Raw genomic sequence first — 26,456 nt, 5'->3', positions numbered from 1 at the left:
CTGAATCTCTTTCCAGCAAAATTGCAGCTCCCTAGAGACATACAGAGGTAATCGGGCTTGTGGGCTTAAAAAAGAAATATTGGAAATGTCTGAATAAGAGCAGACACGTTTTTAGATGCCTTTACTCTGTGTGCAAAAATCATCTTCTGCAGATCCAGCTACATAAAATTGTACACATCCAGCACTTTTCTTCTAGCTGCAGGTGTAACCTTAATGTTCCTCTTATTTAGACCAGTAAACTACAGTTTGGCAGCTCTTTTAAAACTGGAAACCAGTCAAAGTCTAAGGAACAATTCTTTTTGAGTTTCCTTCTGAAATAAGCTTTGAGAGATGCAATTCAGAAATATCTATTTATTATGTTCTTCAATTAGAAGCTTTAAATCAAGTTATTTGAACAAGAAAAAATATTATAATATTTAGAATAGTACATTAAAATGCCATAAATTTTGATTTGGAAATTACATTTCTATTTTACAAATGGGGAAAGTCAATGGATCCTAATCAAAGTTAAAAGAGCAGATTATTTTTCTTTTTTCTTTTATAAGCTGGATAGTAAAGGAAGAACATTTATAACAGCCTTAATATCAAATTTGACTAAATCTTCCGTCCTAATTTTGTCAGCTAGGGAATAAAGAATGTCATATGGATTCCAGTTCAATTATGCTGATAAAGCAGTTTTATAAATCATGCTAAGAATAATGGATGTTCCTTCGAGAACACAGAACTCAGAGTTCATAAAATGTGAGTTCTGGACTTGGTTCCTTATCTTCTACCGTATGTGAGTATAAATCAAATCAAGTCTTGAGCCTCAGTCTGCTCAAGTCCAAATGGAAAGACGGGCAGAGTTACCCCATCCACCGAAATGGTAGCATTATTTCCCAAATCAAAAACTGGAAGGACACTCAAAGGGATGACAGGACAAAAAATCTGAAACTGAAATTGATAGAAAATCCAGGTCATATGCCAGCTAATCTATAGCTGTGTAAGGATTAAATATGGTTATTTCTGAAAACTCTTTGCACATTGTAAAGTGCTACACAAATAAAGTACAATTATTACAAATATGATTATAGGACAGGCGCGGTGGCTCATGCCTGTAATCTTAGCACTTTGGGAGGCTGAGGTGGGTGGATCGTGAGGTCAGGAGATCGAGACCAGCCTGGCCAACATGGTGAAACCCCGTCTCTACTAAAAATACAAAAACTAGCTGGGCGTGGTAGCGGGAGGCTGAGGCAGGAGAATCGCCTGAATGCAGGAGGTGGAGGTTGCAGTGAGATGAGATTCTGCCACTGCACTCCTGCCTGGCGACAGAGACTCCGTCTCAAAAAATAATAATAATTAAATAAATAAATATGATTATCCTATTACTCATATCCTTTAGGTTGGTGGTGACAAAGAGGAACTGGGGGTTTAGGGCTGATAACATTCATACAACCAAGCTTTACTCTAGCCAGGAGTTAAATCAAAACCAGTCATTTAATGATGAAAGATCACTGGCCAACATGACATATAAGAAAATGAAGACCAATAGAAAGGGACTTGCCCGAGATCACACCGAAGCTGGCATCTGAATCTAGATATCCTTTCCAGTTCAAAGCGTTATGGCAGTAAAAAGTCAAAAGGCAGAGGTTTTAACACTAAGCAATATGTTAAGGAACTAGAAGCAAGAGCCAAGGAAGGCTAAATATTGAGTAGCTCAGTGGAGAACAGTTTAGTTCACAAAATATGCTGAGAAAAGCATTAGGACAAACTCCTAATGCAAAAAGAATTCATAGTCATTCAGAATCCTGCAGTTTCTAACCCAAGAACATCCTCAGGAGGGAATACTTAATGGAATGTAGAAAGCCTATCAAAAGAGGAGAATGAGCAAATAACTATGATATCCCTTCCTCTTGGGCAAGCTGAGGAAAGAGGTACAAGGATTTTGATGGCAGTGTTTTTAACTCTCTTGCAATTGCTGGTTTATAATGATATTGATGTATCTTTAAAAAGGTTTTCGCCCTGTTGACTGAACTAGGACTTAACTAGTTCTCCTAACTAGAACTGCTAAAGAATCACACCCCTAACCTCAGGCCCAGCAGACCCTAAAATTAAATCCTCATTTTAACACTCTGAAGCTCTCTGCAAACCACAGACATGAAGCTAAGGGCCACGTGCTGACAGACTGCCTTCAAATCTTACGGTGTTTAAAGATCACTTTTCCTAAGAATTCCAAAAACACTCAGAAGTCCATTTTAGAAAATTGAGAGCTTTTGCATCATTCAGGTGAGCATCACGCTGGATAGTAGGTTCCAAAAACTGGGCAACAGATTAAAGAGGCTAGATCCTTCTGAAGAATGCTATAACTCAAGAAAAGGAGAACCAATACCCCTTGAGAAAAAATTGTGGTTAAAAGGACTTCAATGAAGGAAAAGGAAATTGGAATAAGTAACATCAGAACATATGGTGCATCTAGATTTTAATAAACTGCTTGAAATAAAATCAGCTTTCTGAAGTACAGTGATTCTTTCTTCACATTATCCTATTTTTACCTATATGTTTCCTTCATAAACTGGTATTCTTGTACTATACTGACGGTATCACAAATGCAAAAAAACCCACATTGTAATTTAGAAAGGAACCATTGGGGAACCACATATTTTATTGTATTTATAATAAGAGACCCCCAGTAACACAGGCTAAGAAATAATGTTTTTGTTTTTTTGTTTGTTTGTTTTTTTGAGACAGAGTCTTGCTCTGTCGCCCAGGCTGGAGTGCGGTGGCGCGATCTCGGCTCACTGCAAGCTCCACTCCCCGGGTTCACGCCATTCTCCTGCCTCAGCCTCCTGAGTAACTGGGACTACAGGTGCCCGCCATCATGCCCAGCTAACTTTTTTGTATTTTTAGTAGAGACGGGGTTTCACCGTGTTAGCCAGGATGGTCTTGATCTCCTGACCTTATGATCCGCCTGCCTCGGCCTCCCAAAGTGCTGGGATTATAGGTGTGAGTCACCGCACCCAGTCAGAAATAATGTTTTTAAACAGGGTCTTGTCCTGTTGCCCAGGCTGGAGTGCAGTGATATAACCTCGGCTTACTGCAGTCTCGACCTCCCGGGCTCAAGCGATCCTCCCACCTCAGCCTCCTGAGTATCTGGGACTACAGCACATGCTACCATGCTCGGCTAATTTTTGTATTTTTGTAAAGATGGGGAGACAGGGGTTTCACCATGTTGCCCAGGCTGCTCTCGAACTCCTGAGCTCAAGTGATCTACTTGCCTCGGCCTCCAAAAGTGCTGGGATTACAAATGTGAGCCACTGTGCCCAGCATAAATTCTACTCTGTTGATCAGTATATCTGTCTTTATGTAAATGTTGTCTTGATTACTTAAGTTTGTAGTAAGACTTGAAATTGGAAATTGTGAGGCCAGGCACAGTGGCTCACACTTGGAATCTCAGAGCTGTGGGAGGCCAAGGTGGGAGGATCGCTTGAGGCCAAGAATTTGAGACCAGCCTGGACAACATGGTGAGACCCCCATCTCTACAAAAAATTAAAAACAAGATTAGCCAGGCACCGTGGCACACAGCTATAGTCCCAGCTACTTGGAAGGCTGAGGTGGGAGGATCTCTTGAGCCTGGGTGTTCAAAGCTGCAGTGTGCCATGATCAGGCCACTGCACTCCAGTCTATGTGACAGAGCAAGATGCTGTTTTTTTAAAAAAAAAAGAAAAACAATAAAAGTATTTTTAAGCAGCATATATTCTATGTGTGTGGGCGGGCAGCGTGAACTTTTTAAAAAATATTTTCCTAAAATTTCAGTAATGAACTTATGGACCTAGACATAAATTGTGAGAAAAGGGCAGGCTTTTAACCACATAACTGCACTTCATGTAAATCAATATTATATTAGTATTTCAAAATAAATTCCAGAGCATATTACTATCTAACATCTACTGATTTTGTAAATGCTTTCTGGAGCCTTGAAGAGCTCGGGGTTTTAAATCACCAAGCTAACCTATTAGAACAGTCTTCCCATTACATTTGTAAAAATGCTAATAAATATAAAATTCACCTCATGAATCAAACATATTATTACTTCTAGGGAGTGACGAAGAATGTGCCCTCTCAATAACAATGAATGACCCAGAGGAGTCTAATGGGAAATATCTCAAGAGCCTCTCTATTTGACAACAGCTTGCCTCACTCAGCCTGTAAGACACGGATGGGTGGCATGATCTTCTCCTGTTGTTTGTTTTCTCAGAATGTACATTTAAAACATAGGAATGGCCGGGCGCGGTGGCTCAAGCCTGTAATCCCAGCACTTTGGGAGGCCGAGACGGCGGATCATGAGGTCAGGAGATCGAGACCCTCCTGGCTAATACAGTGAAACCGTCTCTACTAAAAATACAAAAAAAAAAACTAGCCGGGCGAGGTGGCGGGCGCCTGTAGTCCCAGCTACTCGGGAGGCTGAGGCAGGAGAATGGCGTAAACCCGGGAGGCGGAGCTTGCAGTGAGCTGAGATCCGGCCACTGCACTCCAGCCTGGGCGACAGAGCGAGACTCCGCCTCAAAAAAAAAAAAAAAAAAACATAGGAATGATTAAACTTTTAGAAATCCACTTGTCTGCAGAGTTAGCCTAAATGTACCTCTTGAAAAATGATGATCACAGCAAGTTTAGAAACAGCCTGCCCCACCCTCAGCCCAAAGTAAAAGAAAAACAAAATTCTTAGACACTTGTCCAATATCCTCACTTTTTTTTTTTTTTTTTTTTTTTGAGATGGAGTTTCACTCTGTTGCCCAGGAGGGAGTGCAACAGCGTGATCTCGGTTCGTCGCAACCTCTGCCTCCTGGGTTCAAGTGATTCTCCAGCCTCGGCCTCTCGAGTAGCTGGGATTACAGGCATGTGCCACCACGCCTGGCTAATTTTTTGTATTTTTAGTAAAGATGGGGTATCACTGCATTAGCCAGGATGGTCTTGATCTCCTGACCTCAGGTGATCCGCCTGCCTCGACCTCCCAAAATGCTGGGATTACAAGAGTGAGCCACTGTGCCCAGCCCCAATATCCTCACATTTTAAAGATAAAGCACTAAGGCCTACAAAAAATAGACACGGGACACTTGGTCTCTTATACCCCACTCACTCCACTAGTATTCTCTACTACCATTCTATGACTACTGGGGGTAGTCAGAGAAAAATGCTGAAAGAAAACTGATTTCCAGTTGCTTTTAGTGATTTATTCCCTGTGAAAATCCAAGACAATGCTTTTGTCAAACCATTAATGTGATGTAAAAAATTTTATGGAGACTCAAATTCCTAATGACTGTTCAGTCATCACAGTGAACCTTTAAATTATTTCTTTGCTATGTCTTGCTTTGTTTGTGTAGGACTCTGGCAATATTTTCTCTCAATTTTTTGTGTAGGTACACAGCCTAAAAATGAGGGGAACACAATATTTCTAAGACTTGACTGAAACCTCCTCTGAAAAGCCATTTTAGATCTGTTGGAAATAATCTCAAATTAATTATCTTACATTTTTATTTATTTTTTAATCAAAAAAGTTCTATTTTCTCTACCACTAAAATGTCTACATCTGCATTTTTCACGACTGGACATACAGACTAAAAATACATGAGATGATCTCCTTGAGTTTAAGGTTACCTGACAAAGTCCATGAGAATCAGGGTCTTTCAGCATAAATTATCTACATATATGTGGGGGTGTGTGTGTGCATGGCTACTGTTGCTTTTCTGTCATAGGTTCTCATTGGTTAATGAACTGTAGCTATAGAGACACTAAGTAAGAAATGGAATAGGGGGTATTGACGAAGAAACTTTTTTACCAAACATCTATTGTAAAATATAAATTCATTTTAGAAAATCAGTGGAAAAGGAATGAAAATGAAAATCACCCAGAATGTATTAGAGAGCTCCAATGGTAATATCTCAAGCAATATTATAGCTTTTCATCAGTAAATACTTGCTACTTTTCAGTTCTAACAAAATGTTTTCAACTTCTAATCCTATTGTATTCAAACCCTGGGTGTGGGGGAACACCTGAATGCTTTTGAGGGCCAAGTAGGTAACATAAACATGTGTTGAACAGGCTGCTTGGGAACTCTGGCAAATTAGAGAATGGGAATCTCCTTAGAAGTGGGCGTCTTTAAGAATGTGTAACCTACCATGCATACTGTGAACAAGTGTAGCTTCCACAGTAGAGTATGTCTGGAGTGGGGGAACAGAGGGAAAAAGCAACATCTTGATATTTTCAGCACCTCACCAGAGACATGAGGTTCAGGTGATTAACAGAGGGGGCTAGATGTGGTCTTAAACATTTGACACGCCAGACCACAACACCATTTCTGCTTTCAAGATACCTTTCATAAACTGACTGTAGTTGATGGCTTCTGACCATTTCATCCAGCTCAAAGAGCAATTTGGACCTAAAGGGGTACCTCTTGATGAAGAAAAATATAAGCTAATAAGTAAAAACTAAAATGCAATAAAAAGTTTCTTTTCAGTATTTTATGCTTGTGTTTCGACTTTGAAACACTATAATTCTGGAGACGAGGAAAGGCAGTACTGGTAGTTAATCTTATATGGGATCTCAAGGATATAGGCAGCTGGACGCGGTGGCTTACGCCTGTAATCCTAACAATTTGGGAGGTCAAGGTGGGCGGATCACCTGAGGTCAGGAGGTCAAGAGCAGTCTGGCCAACATGGCAAAACCCCATCCCTAGTAAAAAATACAAAAATTAGCTGGGCATGGTGGCAGGCACCTAGTAATCCCAGCTACTTGGGAGGCTGAAGCAGGAGAATCACTTGATTCTGGAGACGCGGAGGTGCCATGAGCCAAGATCGTGCCACTGCATTCCAGCCTGGGTGACAGAGTAAGACTCTGTCTCAAAAAAAAAAAAAAAAAAAAAGGATGTAGCCATATAACAAACTAAATCATCATTCTGTGTGTGCCAGGCAACAGCAAAAGGAGTGCCCATTGTTTAGGAACCCACCATACCATTTCCAGAAATACCACTCAAGTAACTTACTATTCATAGGTAAAACTATCAATCCCTATATACGTGTAGCAGGTATGTAGTAACCAACATGAATATACTTTACCTAGTAAATAAAATCAATGAGAACAGTGAAACTACTAACAGAAAACCAAGGACAAATCCAGGTGTAGCCCCACATAGCTGTGTAGCCCTGATCAATTCCTCCCTGAGCCTGGCTTTGCTGTCCTGTGAAATGTGGATGTTGATACCATCTACCATGCAGGTTGGTTGCTGGCATGTCCCATGTAGAAAACATACAATAGGCCCGCAATAAATGCGAGATGTTATTTGATGAATCACCATTTGGATAAAAGCCCAATGAATGTTTGTTACAAAACTAATGGAAGTATTAACTCTGAAAGGTGAAAAGCAAATTTCAACACTTAGTTCACTTGCAAATGGTTTGTTATTGGGCTAGCAAGAAACAGAATTTCAAAGGGAGCTGGAATTGATAACACACTTACGATGACTTCCTTTTATTATATACAAATTATACCTGAAAGTTGATTTCATAAAAGAAAAAGTTTGCAATAAATGAGTTCTAAAATCTCCTGCAACTGTAAAATTCTGTCATCATTCAAAATTGAGTGATGTCACAAGCCCAATGTCACAAGTCATGAGAGATTACCAGTTTTCAGTTTATCACCACATCTAAACTATGGAGAAAATTTTAGCAATATAATGATTAAATGTATATTTAATTTGTATTAAAGGTGCAAACATGTATTCATTGATAGTCCATAATTAGCTTTTCATCAAACATGTTTGCAATTTCTCATTACAGAGTAATTGAAAGTGGTAGAGAATGCTATACAACAAAATGAAATATGGCCATGGTAATACATTACTTTTCAGTGAAAAAAAAGAGCAAGCTATAAGACAGAATGATTCAACTTCTATAAAATATATGTATAGAAAGACATTTTGAAGATATCTACTACATTATTAAACAGCAGCTAACTCTAAGAAGTGAGGTTATGATTTGTCTCTTCTTTTTTGTTAGCCTGTCTATATTTTTAAACTTAAAAAAATATGAATAGGTATTAATTCTATAATAATAATGATTTTAAAATAAGAGTGATTAAAATATTACAACTAGAAATACTGTAATTAGAGTAGGAAATGTTAGAAGTGGGCTAAATCTCTGTAAACCACAGGTTATGATCAAGAGGCCCACAGACAAATTTAAATTAGCTTTTTGTGGACGCATTTCTAGTTTCTCTTGTACAATCAGGAGTCCTGGGGTCCTGGGAGTACTGGGATAGAAAGACCAGCTTGCCCAGGACAGCTGCTGCCCACTTCAGAAGAAGCCTTTTCATTCTCTCATTTGCCAAAAGATAAGCATTCACGTTTTCCACCTGTGGTATAAACAGTCCACAATTATAAGCCAAAAACATTCTGTGGGGGCTGGAAATGTAGCACTAGAAAATAGCTGATCCCAATTTTATTTACAATTTTAAACGTTCACACACTTATCACTAGACTGAAATGACATAATATTACTCGAAATGTATTGGATCTCTCTCTCTCTGGTTAGTATAAGTGACTTTGTTTTTCCTTTTTCATGTTTTTTATTTACGTTTTTCAGGTTTTCTAGAAGAAATTTAATCATTATAATTAGAAAAATGTTTAATAAAACCATTTTTTGGCTAATATCTCTTCTCTAATCCTTGGTGTCTCTATAGCTACAATTCATTCCGTGAGAGTCTATGACACAAAAGCGGTAATGGCTACATACCCCCGACATACACAACTCCACTTACGTATACCTACACAGGATTTATGTTTAAGTGCCCTGATTCCCACAGTGTTTATCACATAACCTTAAATCCAAAGAGATCGCCTTATGTGTTTGTCTATCAACATATCCATTCACAGAAATGCAGGCTTGAAAAAGTAGAAAAGATATGACTTTTTATATATAAAAAAATATATAAAAACAACATAGTGAGACCCATCTCTACAAAAATAAATAAAAATAAATTTAAAAAATGAGCTGGGTGTGGTGGTACATTCCTGTAGTCCCAGCTACTTAGGAGGCTAAGGCAGAATAACCACATAAGCCAGGGGTTCGAGGCTGCAATAAGCTACAACCGCACCACCGCACTCCAGCCTGGGAGACAGAGCAAGACCCCGTCCCAAAACAAAACAAAACAAAACCCCAAACAAGCTGCAACTTAAGATAATTCATTTCAGAATATTCCTTGTAGATCTAAAACGACAAACCAGACATCTGGACATTCGTCCAGTGTAAAAAGACTGTGTTTTCAAATCCTTATTTGTACGCTATGTACCTACTCAAAAATTTCAAGTTATGAGGGGAAGAAAACACAACTGTCAGGCTCTTACATAAACACAAAACAAGCCATACTGAAGAAATCATTTAAATGTTCACATTAATGACCCGCCAGGCCTGAGGAATGTGAGCACTGGAAAGACGGCAGAAAATTCCTTTACACAACATCTGTGGTTTGGCAAAAGGGTTGTCTTGGTTTCACACGGAAGAAATCAATAAGCACCTGAAACAGTTTTCTATCTTCGTGGGAATAAAAAAAAAATACAGTCGTAAATTGCAACTGTGTTTCCATCCTTTTAGGCACCAAAGAAAACTACAAAGACCCTTAGGGCCTCTCAGGTATATTGAATTTTTAGCAGTCAACTTCTAAAACTTGTTTTTAAGGAACCCCTGAAAAAAAGAAAGCTGATTGTCAATTTTGTATAGGAAGGTGCCACTGCTTTCACCCGTGAAACAATCTAGTGATGTATTTATTATTTATATAGCAAGTAACTTTCACACTACAAACTACTTTCTCCTAAAAGTCACCTGTCATTTAACTTGGAGGAAACATGGCCATGTCCTTACCTAAAGACTGGTAGAGCTCTGTCATTTTGGGATGGTCCCAGCAAGTTGTTTGAGTCTCGTGGCTAAAACACAAAACATAAAGAAAGATTTTAGAATTTACAATGGGTAGTTGAGAAAAGAGGAAAAACACAACAACAACACAACAACATGATTTGCTTTTGAACCATTCGGAATCTTGATTTCAAAGCACTCCATAGTATATTGAAGAAATGTTTATCTTACAAGCCGAAAGGCCCCTTTCTGCTTTGCTTCCAAAGGGAAAAGCAATATAAACATTATTCGGTTCCAGAATGTTTCTTCATTGCATCCACAAATCGATTGAGCTTCAGTTATGATAAATTGACCTTGTTATGTGATCAATAATTGACTATCAGGATTTCTTCACTCATCCAATGTGGAACACTACATAAAGGACACTGACAACTGATTATTACTCAACTCTGTCAAACCGGACATTAGTTCAATAAATATAAATCATCTCACTTCTCATTTGCTTTCACTGCCCTGACATTTTCCATTACTCTTTCTTCTACATATCCATATCTCATATCCATGATACCTGTATTTCATTTCAGCTTAAGTATATCCAGTGCCTGACTAATATATCATAACTTCCTTCTTCCCATTAGTTTCAGAGTGTTTTTTCTTTAAACTCAGTACGCTATACACCACTACACCTCTTCCTATATTTACTTGGGCCTGAATGAAGCATTCACAGCTCTCTTCCATTTCTTGAAGTGTGGTTGCTGGCTATCAGCTTCTGCCACAAAAAGAACAAAACACCTTTGTTCCTCATTCAATTACATGAATAAACCTGGAGAAATAACTACATATACTTTTCCTTACTTTGGCCCATCTACGTAAATCACCACAGCATCGTATTTCTAGTTTTCAGGGATTGCATGGCAGGCTTTGATACAGTAAAATGCAGTTTTGAATGATATTTGGGTACTCATATGCAGAGTCTATTCATAAACTTTTGGGGGAAAGGGGAGGGAAGGAAAAAGAAATCACTTAAATTGGGGTATTTCAAGAGAACCAGAAAGTATTGAGGTCTCACACAGAAAGAGGAGTCTGGAGAGGCAACAATATCAAATGGCCTTAGCGTATGTGTTGAATTTTAGGGCTCTGTGCCCTACTGGAGGATTAAGGATTAGTTGATACAGGTAAGTGACCGGCACCGTTTGGTGCTCAATATGTGGTCGCTTTTGGTATCATGTGCCCTCAAATTGTCATCTATTAAAAGCAAATCTGTTATTAGTTGATTACAATATAGATGTGGATCCAACTGTAGTTAAGTCAATCAAGCCGAAGACAGACCCTTCCTAGAGAGCAAAAGCAACACACTACATGTTATCACCTACGTTTTAAAAAAATCAGAGAACCATCTAAATTGGTTTGAGAAATGGAATACAATCACAAACCTCATAAAGACATACGGAAATCACCCAAATTGTACAACTTCAAAGACCATCCCTGTGATATTTACCAGTCACTGATTGAACAGTGAGGGCTACTGAAAACAATTTGCAAGAAAACGTTCACTTGTGAAGTGCTGTTTCACTGTCTTCCAAATACGTTTGTTTCTGTTTGACTTTTCCACAGAGACAATTCACATTTGAGGACTATAACAAGGGCTTACCAGTTGAGGGAATGTAACAGAGTGACATTCAAGTCTTAAAGAGCAAGTAGAGCAAGAGATGTGGTCTCTATGCTTTAAGGGGTTTTAGGAAACCCCATGTCCAAACCAGTTTATGATCCGGAGAAGGGGTAGGCGGGACTGATACTTTACATGCACAGCACAAGGAGGCTGCAGCTTGCAGCTTCATGGAAAAAGTGTTGCTTGTTCTCAGGCATTTCTCAGCTCGGAAAGTGAGTGTATACCAATTCCGTACACAAGTGCAGAGCAAGGAAAGGTTACCTTCTATTGAGACCACCCTGCATTCAGGCCGCCTCTATTTCCAAAGGTCATCCAGATGTGATATAAGTACCAGGGAGAAAGGAAGAGAGAAGAGAGGAAGCACACACATGTGCCCACATGTACAAGGGCTCACACAGGCCCTTACTAGTCACACTGTGTAACAACAACGTCCCATCTCCAGGATATCTGTAAGGACCGTAGCAACTCCTATAGGTCTGCAGAAAAACATTTAGCTGAGCTGATGAGCCTGATCAGACAGAGACAGGGAACCACCATGAAAAGCCACCATCTGGAATGGACTTCAAATTAGAGGAACGTAGTCAAGAAATCAACTTGTACCAAACACAATTCTAAAAGGGAAGGGAAACAGTGCATACAATTTACAGGAGAATCCCACATAGAATGAACGAGGGCTTCATGTAGCTCCCCAGCTCCGAAAGAAATCTCGTGACTGTTGGCATACGTACATTTCTACCTTTTTAAAGACTTTATTTTGAAGGTTAAAATTATGAAAAGGGCTTTAGAAATTATCTTTTTAATGCATCAGTCCTCGGCAAAACTGAAAATCTCTTTACTGGAAGAAGGAAGAAATTCTAAGCCCCCAATTCCATTGCCCATTTGTGAGTTAAGATACTAGTCCTTGATACATACTATTCTCCCAATTATCTGTGATTCTGTGGGACTTGAATAACAAAGATAAATGAACTCCTGAAACAATTCCAGAAGCTAACCTTTTTCACCTTCAACACACAAACCTTTTATTTTTAAGCAATGCAAAAGAACTAGAAAAACAGATTTAGATTTCACCTTTACAGTCTTAGTTTCACTTCAATTGCAAACCAGTTCTAAGCAAAAGAAGTGAGCACAAGTGGAAAGAAGAAATAAAGGGTGTGACTAATCCTTAACATGAGAAAAATAGTCTTTTAATCATTTAATGCTAAAAATGCTTGGCAACATAGCCGAAAACACTTCAGATTTTTTGGTAACTATATGATGAACCAAATATTCACTTCACAGCGTGTGAGTATTTTCTACCTGTGATGAATCCAGAGCCCTCCTCAGACACATTTAACCCTTCAAAATAGATAGGAACTATGACTATGGACTGGATGAAATAGCACAAATCTGCATAACTCGTATCTATCTTGTACCTTGAAGGACAAACCAATTTTTTTGTCTGTGATCAATACCGATTTTACAGCTTCGTTTCTTACTCTATGTCTGCCTTCAAAAACAGTAGAGAATTCTCAATAACTCCATGAGAAGAGTCCACATTTACCTGGAATACGCAGACAATCCAGAAAAACATGGTGTGCTAGGGAGGAGGGAGTGGAAGGGTGGGTGGCACTGTTTTTGGTAATTGTCTCTTTTCTGCATTTCACTCTCCACATCGAAATGCTCTCCCCCATATACCATGAACAACCAAAAAGGAAATCCTGAAACCTGTTCACATGTTAATGGGTACATCTTTGTTTGGCCTTTCTGAGAACAATAATGTTCAACATAGATCACAAGTCTGTATGGACATTAACACAGAGATCAGCCTCATAAATAATTCTTAGAACGCTCTTTACATCTTTAAAAAATGTTATTGATTTTGGCCCTGCTGGTTCCAAAGCCTGGCATCAGATATGCCTCTCTGAGCAGTATTTATATGAAGATTTCCCCTCTTCTTTGTACAAACCATGATAATCTCTCCTTTTCCCTTTTATTTGAGGCTGTGATAGGACCCTGATGCAAATTAAAATATAAAATCATCGACTATGACAAAAGACCCCGGCAACATCTACTTGTCAATAATAAGAAATTAAAGCATTACTCTACTGAGCACAAGGCTGACCTAATTTCCTACTGTACAATTTAAATTTTCTCTCACCTTCTTTAGTTTCAAGTAGTGTGCAAGGTTATTATAACTGCCTCAGAGCTGTTCCTGCTGTCAGTGCTGGAATAATCAGACTTATTGGAATTGCTTTTTTAGTTTCTTAAAAACAAACATTAAACACTTACAAAAAGTAACAAATATCTACTGCTGTGGCTGGGAAAATGGCAGTTGCCTAATTAAAATAAGATTTCTGCTGCCACCATTGTTATTTGGTACTGAAAATATTCCGAACAATTGTCTTTTTAAAAAACTATCTGTCCACTACTTCCCAGGGAGAAAACTAATCACTATGCAGCAATATAAAAAGGTAGCGTTCTCTTGCGATTTGCAAAGGATTAGAGTTTGGCTTCATATATAATCTGGAGCCCATTGATCCACACACACAAATGATTTCCCTTTAATCTGAGGATCAGACTCTTTTTCTAGAGGAACCTTGGCATTTGCATGCTGAATTGTTGAACTTGGCTTGCATTGCTGGAATACTGGCAGGGTGTGGATGGTAAAATACATTTTAAAGTTTCTGCTACCGTGGGGCAGGGGTTTGGAGGGGTGAGCATCAATATAAGCATCAGAAATCCATTCTAGTTCCAATTTATTGTTCCCTGGGATATTTGCCATTTTATACTGTTTGGCTAAAGCCAGAGCAAAGATGATTGCCTCGGTGGCTGTTCCAGCTGTTACTTGTCTTCCGTTCTATTTGCGTTTCAAGGTTTAACTTCCACCCACCCTCAACTTTGGCCAAAGCAATTTCTTTTCAGGGTCGTGTCCAATCAGACATCAAACAATGATGACTGAAACCAATTCCACGGTGTTCAAGGGTCAGAGGACTTTCATACAACCGTGTTGCTTCATTTGCTCCTCTCGCTTCTCCAACAGCAAATGTATCCTCCAAAGAGGGGCTTGGGTAAAAGGCAATAAAAAATCTAGGCAAAAAAAGAAAGGTTGATTGGGGGTGGGGGGTGACAAGGAGAGGTGACAGGGATAAAGCAGAGGACCAAAGAGTTTATTGCCCAAGGAAAAACGTAGATTTCACTTAAAGACGCCACTTAAAAGTTCACCACTTAAATCGGATGGATTTTTTTCATGATGTAAAAACAGTTTATAATATTATGCCTCCCTCAAGCAACTAAACCCCTTCAATTTAAGGCTTCAAACTTAACTTCAAATTTGACCCAGCAAAGTGTTCTGCCCGTTTTATTGCCGTGCTCGGATTGGGAGCGACAAACTTTGCTTGAAGATGAGCACAGACACCTGGAGAAATGCGAGAGAACACCCTAGAAATGACTCCACACCCAATCCCAACGGGGGGGGGGGACGGGCGGGGAAAAAAGCCCAAACAAAAATCCCCCCTGAAATCCTTGACTTCTGAGCTTTAGTTGTTCTTTCTTTCCTGATTTCTGCAGGTCTTGGGGCACGGAATGAGCACGGTAGAAAATGCAGCGAGGGAAATGTCAGTTGGAATCCTCGGAAGAAATCAGGCAGAAAAGTTGACCTTTTGGCACTTGCAGTGCAATGGAAGGTAGCGCCGCGTGCGCCCCTTCCTTCGGCGAGTAAGAGCGACGATTTAGGAACAGCCAGCCTTGCTCACGTCCACACTGGCAGACTGGAAAGGAGCGAAAAGCTCCCCCGGCCCCAATCCCCGCGTGAGGAACGCGTTATCCCCTCTGGGGACGGGGAGAAATCAGCTTTTTCTCTCCCAGCCCGTCCCAAAGCCGAGGGAAGAGGTTCCCCCACTAGCCCGGCGCCTGGGGAGAAACCCCGGGGACGCACCTGCAACCGCGCCGCGGGAACCCGCGGGAGAGGTTCCTAGACGCCCAGCTGCCCGGCGCCCCGGGTCCAGTCGCCGCGCCTGTCTAAGTTTTGACCGCCTCAGCTTGCCCCCTGCTCGCGCCACAAGTGCACGGATTGCGGCGATGAGACGGGGCCGGGGCCTCGATCCACTTACCCTTTGAGCTGTTCCCTCATGGCTGCAAGGGCTCCGCGGTCGAGGGTGGGTACGAGTGGAGGAGTGAGCTTCCCAGAGCCGCCGGGCTCCCCGAAAGTGGAGCGCCGCCGCCGCCCAAGCTCACAGCTGAAAGCACTGCGGAGGAGCCGGCGCGGGCGGGCCGGGGAGGGGGCGCTGCGGGCAGACGGGGCGGGGCCGTGTCGGGCTCCGCCCCCACCTAGGGACCTGGGAACCCGGACACCCAGAGACTGGGCAGTTGAGGCTTTCAAAACGGAAAGGAAAAAGAAAAGAGAAAGAAAGACAGAAAGAAAGAAAGACAGAAAGAGGAGGGGATTTAAGGTAGACCAAGGAACCTGTAAGCCACACACTGCTCTGCTAACACCTCCTTAAAGCCTCTAGCAAGACTACTTGTTGCCTAAATAAATGACCCAGGTGCAAATGACCTCATCCCAGATAATTAAGAGTGTGGGCTTGGAGTTTTCTTTTTTAAAAATGAAAGAAAAAAATTATATACATAATTCTCACTCTCCCTTCCTCCTCAGTTGAAGATTAAAGTGGCCGGCGATAAGGACGTGAAGCTAAAAGGGATTGTTAAAAAGACTTTGTATTTGGATTTGTGACATAGCAGAGGATCTCAAAATGTAGTCCCTGGGAATAGCAGTATCAGTATCACCTGCGAACTTCTTAGAAATGAAAATTCCCTGGGCCCGGCCCAGACCTATTGAACCAGAAACTCTGAGCATACTAATGTTTGAGAATCACTGGTATGGACTCTCTAAATTAAGACACTACCACCAGTGGTGTTGCACGGTTTGGTCCTTTAGTATTCTTTTAGGAAAATCTAGAAAGAACTCGTTTCCAATCAAATATTTTATTGGAAAAGTTACAGGGCCTGAACAGATCAAATAATTCCTATTTTAGAGTTTGCAATATGATGATAGAAGTTAACTGCACAATTATTTCAAGCTTGGAAATATTCAAAAGAAGAAGAAAGCCTTCATTAGCATAAGAATTATCTGCAAACTTCACATAATACCTTAGATTAACATCCAAGAGTATCTTATGATAAACCGTTAGTGATACTTTCACTGTCCTTCTTTGTCCATTTATTTTGTTGGCTTGCTTTTCTTTTTATTTTCTTTCAAACATTTGCTTTCCACTCTCCTTTCTGATTGATTCATTCCACTTCAGTCTACAGTTTAAATGTGGTCTCCTTTTAAAAATTTATTTCTTATGGGATGGGGGTCTCACTGTGTTGCCCAGGCTGGTCTCCCAACTCCTGGGCTCAAGCCATCCTCCCACTTCAGCCTCCAAGTGCCTGCGATGACAGGTGCACGCCACCATGTCCGGCTTCTTTTTAAATAATCCTTTTCTGCTCAACATTTTTCCCCCTAGAATGTTTTAGGTGGAAGGACACCCATTTTGCTTTATCTAATGCTACAGCATGGCAAAAGAGGCAAAAATAAAGTATGTGAAGAAAAGCAAAAGGGAATGCCAGGATTCTTTATTACCTTTAACAAACCAAATAAAAAGGTAAATGTTATCATTAAAGATATGTGCATGTAAGTATGATTGGTATTGCTATTTTTAAGCAAACATGGCACTTCTTCTGGCATTCTGGCTCATACACTGAGATTTCTTAGTGTTGCCCTTTAGCAATTTTTAGCTAGTGAGTTGTGGAGGCAGCTGCTATTACGGTCTGAGGGGGGCACACTAAGATTTGCTTTGGCTGAAGTTGTCCCTTGGTCTAAGAGTATATTCTAGGTCTGCTCTTATCTTTGGGGAAGAGGGATTAGTGTCCTGTAATGAGGAAGTGGTGCCCTTTGCAGTAAATCAGAGACAGCAATCTCTGTGTCAGTGTGGCAAATCACTTAACTATTGTTTATGTTTATTTCAACTAAAAGACACAAGCCTCAGAGCATGGACATTTGTAAATATTACAAATCGATAAACTAAGGATTTGTAACACCTGGATAGTAAGACATTTGTCACTCTCTTTCTTTCCTGTTTTTGTTTGTTTATTTTACACTTTTAAATTACCTGCTCAAAATTCAGGAGTTCTGACATGCTTCTCTATAAACGCTTAAGTCTCTTTTCTCAGTGTCCAATTAGAAAACTACTGAGAATAATCTGTTGACAAGAAAAAAGAATGGAATAAGAAATCACTATTCAGACTTTTTTAAAAAAATTGACAGATGGCAATCCTCAAAAATACATCTTTAAGTTCTTTTTTAGACTGGAGTTATAGGCACTTGAAGACTTGTTCCCAAATCTTGATGTTATATTATAATTAAATACTGAAAGTATTATTAAGAAATGACATGGGCATCACAGAGACTATTTTGTTGTCAATTGCAGGCAGATTATGAATTTTGCTTATTAAAGCATTTGGAAAAGAACATAACTGATATACCTTCGTGTCATATGTAATTATGTAGTGATGCCATGTATGATAATATATTAATTGCTCATTTATAGTAGATCTTTCTTCTTCTCCTCCTTCTTCTAATTATTATTGTTATTACTGTTTTGATATGAACCACGGACATGAAAAGAGCCTGCAGCTCTGCTACCAGAACAAACTTCAGCTAAAATTTGGACTTCAGAATCAGCCATGACTTGCTCGTTCCCAGTACCACCGTCTAGAATGGTGCAAGGATTGGAACCGGGGAGTCCAGCTCCAAGACTCACGCGCTTAGCTATTCTCCTAGGCTGCCACGAAGAGACGCGGCTTCTTTTCCTGTGGGAAAGGTCTGTGTTTTTTCTAGTGTGCTCATAGACAATCTCGCTGATGGCTCAGAGCAGAGAAGAGTAAATTTGCTAGAAATCGAGATAAAGAAGAAATGAAATGGGACGAGGTCAAAGAAGGCGACCCAGTAAATTTTCCCATAGCCCAAACTCTGGGCTTTGAACCACTTAAACTTTAAGAGTATCTTTAGAAAATAAGGGCATCTCTGACCTAAGGGACTGTGCAGGATACTTCCCCATTATCCCCTCCATCTCTATTCTTTGTCCTTCTCCATTCTGCTCTATGCACCAGGAGGTTGGACCTCTGTGGGGACATCAATCAGGCTTTCCTGCCATTTGGCTTCCTTTTGCTTTCAGCCAATTGGGAGGCAGTGATGAACGGCCTATAGAAGGAGAGGAAAGGACAGGAGGAGAGTGATGTTTGGGTATTTATTCTTCAGGTTCCCTCCTACTGATCTCGGGCCTGGGAGCTGCTGAGTTCCTTGACCTGCAGCTCAAGTCTTGTTGGCCAGTCCTTTCCCACAGCAACAGCATTCCACTGGTTATGCAAACCATTCCTCCCTTTACCCCTTTGGGCAAATGTTTACCATTCCTTGTTTTGTTTTGTTTTTCTCCTAGCCTGCCTAGAGCTTTGTAAATAGCCTTTTCATTATACTCTCTTCAAGTGTTGCATTTGAATGTACCATCTGTTTCTCCCAGGACCCTGACCAAACTGAGACCCATCCAGCCAAAGCCACCCTCTGGGGCAATAGACTGGAAGCTGAGTGGGGACTACCGATAGAGGTGAAAGTCAGAGCCCCCCACACTGGGGCTAAAAAGCAGACGAGACTCAGTCATTGGATAATATTCATAAAAGCCTCCACTGTGGGCCCACAAAGAGTTTCTGGCTTTTGAGGGTAAAGGCAAATCAACAATTATGAATGGTGACAACAGCAGGTGTGTGAGGGTAAAAAGGATGCAACCAGCTTGTTCTTTACAAGAGCTTCAATGGTCTGCTTGATCTTTTGGAGAGAACGTCAAGATAAGGGTTAGAAAAGAGAAATGGGCAAACTGGAAAGGGCTTAGTGTGACCATCTGGAGTTTGACTTGTATTCTGAAAGGTATGAGGGAGCTTTTTAAGGAAGAAAGAACTAAAGCATGAGTGTGGCTATGCCAGGTTTGTCTTTTAGAAAAATCACTCAGGCAATGGTGTGGGGACTTGATCAGAAGACAGAGTCTGGAATTCAGACATCAAGTACAAGGAGATTGCAGTATGAGGAGGATCTGAATTATGGCAGTGGCAGAGGAGCTGGAGAAATGTTACAATAATGTTCCAACTACAAGAGTCTTGACTGACTGGATGTATGAATGGAAGAGAAGGAAGAAGTAAAGCAATAGTCCTCAAGCTTGACCGCCCTTTGGAATCACTCAGGGGTTGGTAATAAATTTAGATGTTTGGGTCTCACCACCATGAGATTCTAATTTAATTGGTCTTGGACATTAGGATTTCTAAGACTCTCCAAGTGATTCTAATATGCAGTGAAGGTTAAGGACCATTGTCCTTGAGTGACAACCAAGATTGGACGAGTAGCATTCTCCAAGCTAGGAATTTCAGGAGGAGGGGGCAGAAGAGGGTTAGGAAGAGATGATGAATTCAGTCTTGAACATAATGAATTGGAGGTGGTGATGTAAAAGTGCAGGTATCCAAGAGACGGTTGGACATTTGAGTCTGGAGCTCAGAGGGAAGATGTCTGAATTGGAGCTATGGATTTGCAGTGTACTGTTGGAAGGGTCTTGGGTTCAAATGAGCCCATCTAGTGGAGGGTGTGAAGGGCCAACAGCTGAAGCTAGGCTGTTCCTACCTTCCACGAACACATCTTTTTCCTTTATGGGTTGCATGTGGTTTCAATGTTGGTCTGATGTTAGCTGTGTAAAAATGAGGAGTAGCATAGGAAAGGACAAAGACAAGGAATGGTTTGAACTGGGTACTTGCCTGGAGGGATGGTCCCGAGACACTTCACCAACTCCTAGGGTTCAGCTTCTCTCTAGCTCTAAGAATCTCTGTCTATATTGCCTTGTGCTCCCTAAGTTTAAGTATAACCTGCATCACTTTATAAAAATGCATTTAGAGTATAGGTATCACTTCAATTAAGTAGAATACATATTCTATAGTAAAATGTCAACATTTGGGTGTACAATAAAGATGTAAGAATTCCATGTTCCTCTTTGCATAGTACAAGCACTAACCATGAACAGTGATTCAGACATCTAACAAATGGGTTGGCTTATGGTGAATCATTGCTGGTTAGGGCAAATACCATAGCACACTAATTGAAATATATATAATAATCCCCCCAGATCAATCTGAAACCAACATCTTCTGGATGTAAGAATATCCAGCCAGTTCACATTAACCAGCAAATGAAGAGGCCTCTACCTTCAGACACAGAGCACTTCACACCACACAAAAGCCTATTTTTCCGGGCCCTGTCTCTTTAGGGAGGCAGAGTAAGCCAGGCTGAGGAAAGTTCTCTCTGAGCCAGCTGCCATCTAAACCAGAGATTTCACCAGACAGGTTCCAGATAATGTCGAGCTCTGCTTCACTCTCACGCAGTTTTCTTTTAATAAGATTTCTCAAAGCTTCACAAAGCCACCTATATCAAGCTGAAATCTAAAAAGATGTGAATTTTAGCATCTTCACTAAAATAAAGCCATACTTCATTAACCTCACAGGCTGACTGTTGCTTCATGGGAAAGAATTTGGAGTACCTATTAGCCTGCCAGCTACAGCGATAACCCATGTATATGACCCACACCACCTCCTGCTAAAAATGGATTACTGGTTAAGGTGGTTCAAGTTTATCTGACTACAGCATTCCTGGTCTACCTTAACAACAGCTCAAACTTGTAACTATTTGTCTGCCTCTCCCCACCGATTGTGCCAAATAAGAGGAATTTCAAAACTAGGCAGAAATTCTTACACTCTGCATAATCTCTCTTCCTCTTCAGCTACAAATAAGGCTTTGTATTCGATTAGACTCACAGCAGGTGAAAACCCCAATTAGTGAATTCATTCTGAGGCCTCTTTCTACCTTCCTCCTACACAGCGCATTTTTTTTTTTTTAAATTGGTGAAGTCTGGGTCTCTCCTCCAATCAGCAGTAAATTAACCCTTTGATCTATCCAATCAAACTATTTACTGCATGAAGAATTTTCATTGCAAAATGGAAGAATGTTGAAAGATTCCTCCTTCTTGACTCCATAAGGGAGGTTACAGAAAATTCTATTTTATCAGACTTTATTGTTTTCTTCAAATCCATAAATAGTCTCAGATTTTCTGATCAATCTAGAAATTACAGTTTTTCTTTCTACCTGAAACTCACAATCCCAATATCATCTAACAAAAGATTAATGGACAGTCTACTACAAGAGAGAATTACTTTTTAGTTATGTTCTTATTTTGGTGTACTTGAGGTGAGAAAAATATATTAAATTTTAGGTTAAACAGTATGCTTTGGCCTTAGGAAAGGCACAAAGTCTATATTTCATACTTTGTAAATATTTATTTGTCAAAGAAAATTCATCATTGGACAAGGATAGAGGTTTGGTTAAACATTAAAAAAAATCAAGGCAGCTTTAGTTCTTAGAGTGATTTACTTATACTTTGTCAATTGCTTCTCTGGAAACAATTCGCAACCTAGTTTTATTTATGAGCATATGATTAAAAAAGAGCAGCTTTGTCTTTTTTAATTGTTTTAGTCCTGTCACTTTTCTTGAAACAAGTCGTAGCACTTATCCACAAGAAAATACTGAGCATATATCAAGTAGTAATGCAGCTTTTAGAAGTAGTCATCTGTTACTGTCAGAGGTTCATTTCATTCTGAGTCTTTTTAATTAAAATGCAAAGTTCTACATACATGCCTGCCTAAATTACCCCTTTCTGAAATACTCAAATTTCATAAAAAAATGTTAAATGTTAATGTAACCATTGTTATACTGTAGACTTGCTTCTTGAGATTTGGAAAAAAGTAAACAAAGGAATTACCAGTCAATTAAGAGAACACGGAAGTCATCCTAAGTCGAAACAGATAAGGGAAATGTAATAATCAAATGCTACAGATGAAGACACCAGCGTTTTTTTTCTTTTTTCCTGAGATGAATATCTACAAGAATCACACTCTATCAAAAGCAGCTTCCTTAATCTTCAGCAAGTGTAGCTGTGTATTACAGCAAAGGCATGAAGATAGAGGGGCAGAGTGTCCAGACCAATTCTACCCTTTAGAGGCCGGTCACTTAACCCTTTACCGGCAAGTCACTTAACCACTTGGAAGCTTTTGTTAATTCATCTATAGAATGAGGATAATACTGCCATATTGTGGGTCAAAATGACATAATGACTCTGACAGCAATTTGAAGGCTGGGGAATGCTGTGTTCATGCAAAGCAGCCTGTCAGGCAGGTATGATTTCTTAAAAGAGAACTCAGTATGTTCAGGAATAGTTAGGTATACAGAACAAAATAAATTCACTTTAACATTGCATTTTAGATTGTCGTGTGAAGGAAAATGAGAGGTCTGAGTTTTAGTAAACTGCTCTTTAGTAAACTGCTCTTTAGCAGTTTATAAAAGGCAGCTTTCCTCTTTGCTTTTTACATTTAAGAAGGAAGCAAGTAAGAAAAGTAAGATTTTTTTTTTTTGCAAGATAAAGCATTAGCTATAACCTAAGATAGGCATAAAATTCACAGCATTTGCTATCATTCAGTGGGGCTGAGATTAAAATACGAATAGTATTCACGCATGCTAAAAGGTATATCCATGTTCACATTAGCAGACAGCAGAAACCTGGAGTAGTCAGAGAGCAAGTGAATCTTGATTTGGTGGGGGACAGTGAGGGAGAAATATCCCCTAGCTTGATGGAGAAAGTCTCCTGGTGGCAAGCCTTGAGCAGCTAGCATGTAGGAATTCCACACAAAGACAGGGATCCATAAAAGGGGAAATAAGATAAAATCCAGTGTTACCAATTAATGATCTCCCAATGTCTGAATCTTGTACTCCAGCTCTGGCTTTCTTTTGTCAAGGCATATTTTGAAGACGAAAGGAAAATACAGATGCAAGGCACTTTTATTTATCCACAAATTTCAAGAAATGTTTTTAATGTGCTCTATCTAGACTAAGTTTCTCTATTAAATATTATCCTATATTAAGTTCTTTTTTTTTTTTTTTTTTTTGAGACGGAATCTCGCTCTGTCGCCCAGGCTGGAGTGCAGTGGCCGGATCTCAGCTCACTGCAAGCTCCGCCTCCCGGTTCACGCCATTCTCCCGGGTTCACGCCATTCTCCCGCCTCAGCCTCCCAAGTAGCCGGGACCACAGGCGCCCGCCACCTCGCCCAGCTAGTTTTTTTGTATTTTTTAGTAGAGACGGGGTTTCACCATGTTAGCCAGGATGGTCTCGATCTCCTGACCTTGTGATCCGCTCGTCTCGGCCTCCCAAAGTGCTGGGATTACAGGCTTGAGCCACCGCGCCCGGCCATTAAGTTCTTTAAATAGCTTCAAACATAGTGTATTTATGGAACACTTACATATGTCTTTGCTTATCATTTAAACTCTTCTCATTTTTTCTTTATGGTTGGTAAAAACTGGGGAGTGTTTGGAGATTGACATGGGAATATATAAAAATTTCAACATTGTAATCCAGTTTTTTTTTTTTTTTTTTTTTTTACTAGTGAGATCCCAAGGAAATATGGCCTTTTCCTTAAGGAGCTTATGATCTAATGAGGGAAGATAGACCCATATATAGGCTAAACACAATATCAGACAGATTATAATAATTACAGAAATAGAGGGAAAAAAAGCAGCAAAAAGGGAAAGGTGATTAGTTTGACCTCTTGGGATTAGAGAACATGCACTTCAATTAAAAACTAAGCAGGCTTTAATCGCCTAGTTAGTTCTTAAGTCAGGTTTTGTGTGTGTGTTTTCTTTTTGCTAGAATATGAAGAGTTGAAACAAGTTTCTTACATTGACTCTGGGAGCTAATAGCTCATATTAATAATTTACTAAGGTACAGAATTTTTATGTTAACATACAGCTGTGTTATGACATCAGTTTATGCTTTTTAGGAACTCAAAAATGTATTGGGCCAATATTGGATTTGATATCATGGGAAGGCTACCTGGCAGAAAATACTACTTTCCCCATTAGGACATCAAATCACATTCTTGAGTTAATATTAATAAGACCTTCACTTGGGAATTGAAGTCCTCACAGCTTGACCTACTCTTATCCCTTAGAAACAGGTCGACAAAGAATTGGAAGCCTCTTCGCATATGATGGATAGAGAAGAAAAAATTGGCACCACCTGTACTTTTGAATATCTTTCTTTTTTAAATAGAATTAAATTTGAGGTGGGAAGAAACAGGGGTGGAAAAGAGGAGAGGGATCAGAATGGAAATGTATGCCAAGTAGACGATGACAACAGCCTAGTTAAGAGTGGATGAAAGCCTGAACTAAGAAAGGAGGACTGGGAATTTGTGAAGAGGCTGAATTCATGACAGGTTATAGAATAAAATCAATGCTACTTTTGAGCCAATTGAACGTGAGGGCTAGAGGAAAAGGAAAAGTGTAGGATTTTTGATAATGGCACTATTAGCTGTGCATTCATGGATTCATATTTGTGTATATACTATGTACATATTTATACCATGCATTGTTCTGTAAAGGCTTTAGGGCAACTTATAACAATGTAGAACTCTTAAAAATTAATAGATAAAACCCAGCATTGAGGAAATATAAATAGCATAAAACTTTAAGAAGAGAGGAAAATTTAGAACACAGATTTGGGGTTTTTTTGGTTGTTGTTTTTTGTTTTTTGTTTTGAGACGGAGCCTCACTCTGTCACCCAGGCTGGAGTGCAGTGGCAAGATCTCAGCTCACTGCAACCTCTGCCTCCCAGCTTCAAGCAATTCTCGTGCCTCAGCCTCCCAAGTAGCAGGGATTATAGGTGCCTGCCACCATGCTCAGCTAATTTTTTGTATTTTTAGTAGAGACGGGGGTTTCGCCATGTTGGCCAGGCTGGTCTCGAACTCCTGACCTCTAGTGATCAGCCCGCCTCGGCCTCCCAAAGTTTAGGGATTACAGGCGTGAGCCACCATGCCTGGCCAGAACACAGATTTGAAGATCACAGTGCTTGATGTGGATATTAAAATTGTGCTATGCATACCCACCAGAATGAGAAAGACAAATAATACAGTGTTAGAAAGGATGTGGAGCACCTAGAACTCTCATGCTCTGTTAGTAGGAGTGCAAATTGGTACAATCACATTGGAAAACTGTTTGGCAGAATGTACAGAAGCTGAACACATACATATCCTATAACCCAGAAATTCTACCCCTTGATATAGTCCTCAAAGGAATGCATACATATATTCATCAAATGGCATGTCTTAGAATGTTTATAACATAATTTTTTCTACTAAATGCCCATCAACAGTAGAATATATAATATATTGCAGGATATTGACACAAGGGGATATTATATAGCAATTAGAATGAACAATCCACAACTTCATGCAACAGCATGGATGAATCCAGGTTTACAGAAGTCAGACACAAAAGAGAACATGCTGTGCAATTTCATTTATATAAAGGACAAAAACAGGCTAGAATATTTAATGGTGTTCAAAATCAAGATTTTGGTTACCCTTGGAGAATAGATAACTATCAGAAGGGCACACAAAGGGTCTTCTAAAGGCTGGTAACATTCTGTTTCTTGATTTGGATGCTGGTTAAATGTGTGTGTTCAGATTGTGAAAATTCACTGAACTGTACATTTAAGTTTAAACCATTTTTTTCTAATTTTTTAAAAAATTGACAAATAAAAATTGTATATCTTTATCATGTATAACATGTTTTGAAATATATATACACTGTGGAATGGCTAAACCAAGCTAAGTACATATGCATTACCTCATATACTTATCATTTCTTGTGGTGATAATACTTAAGTCTACTCTTTTAGCAATTTTGAAGAATATAATATATTTTCATTACCTATAGTCACCATGGGGTACAATAGAGCTCTTGAACTTATTCCTCCTAACTA

General features: G+C 39.8%; 1 protein-coding gene across 1 annotated transcript in view; it reads right to left on the bottom strand.

Annotated features, from left to right (window-relative positions):
- Positions 1–26,456, bottom strand: part of DMD (dystrophin) — a 2,224,438-nt gene that overhangs the window by 135,046 nt on the left and 2,062,936 nt on the right. Inside the window, 1 exon segment of the mRNA XM_033201414.1 lies at positions 9,888–9,949. Within this exon segment, the coding sequence (XP_033057305.1) occupies positions 9,888–9,949 (62 nt within the window).

Source organism: Trachypithecus francoisi, unplaced genomic scaffold (genome assembly GCF_009764315.1).
Source record: "Trachypithecus francoisi isolate TF-2019V2 unplaced genomic scaffold, Tfra_2.0 Lachesis_group6, whole genome shotgun sequence".
In the NCBI taxonomy this organism is placed as follows: Eukaryota; Metazoa; Chordata; class Mammalia; order Primates; family Cercopithecidae; genus Trachypithecus; species Trachypithecus francoisi.
The sequence above is the reverse complement of the archived record's forward strand: the minus strand, read 5'-3'. Positions and strand labels throughout refer to the sequence as shown.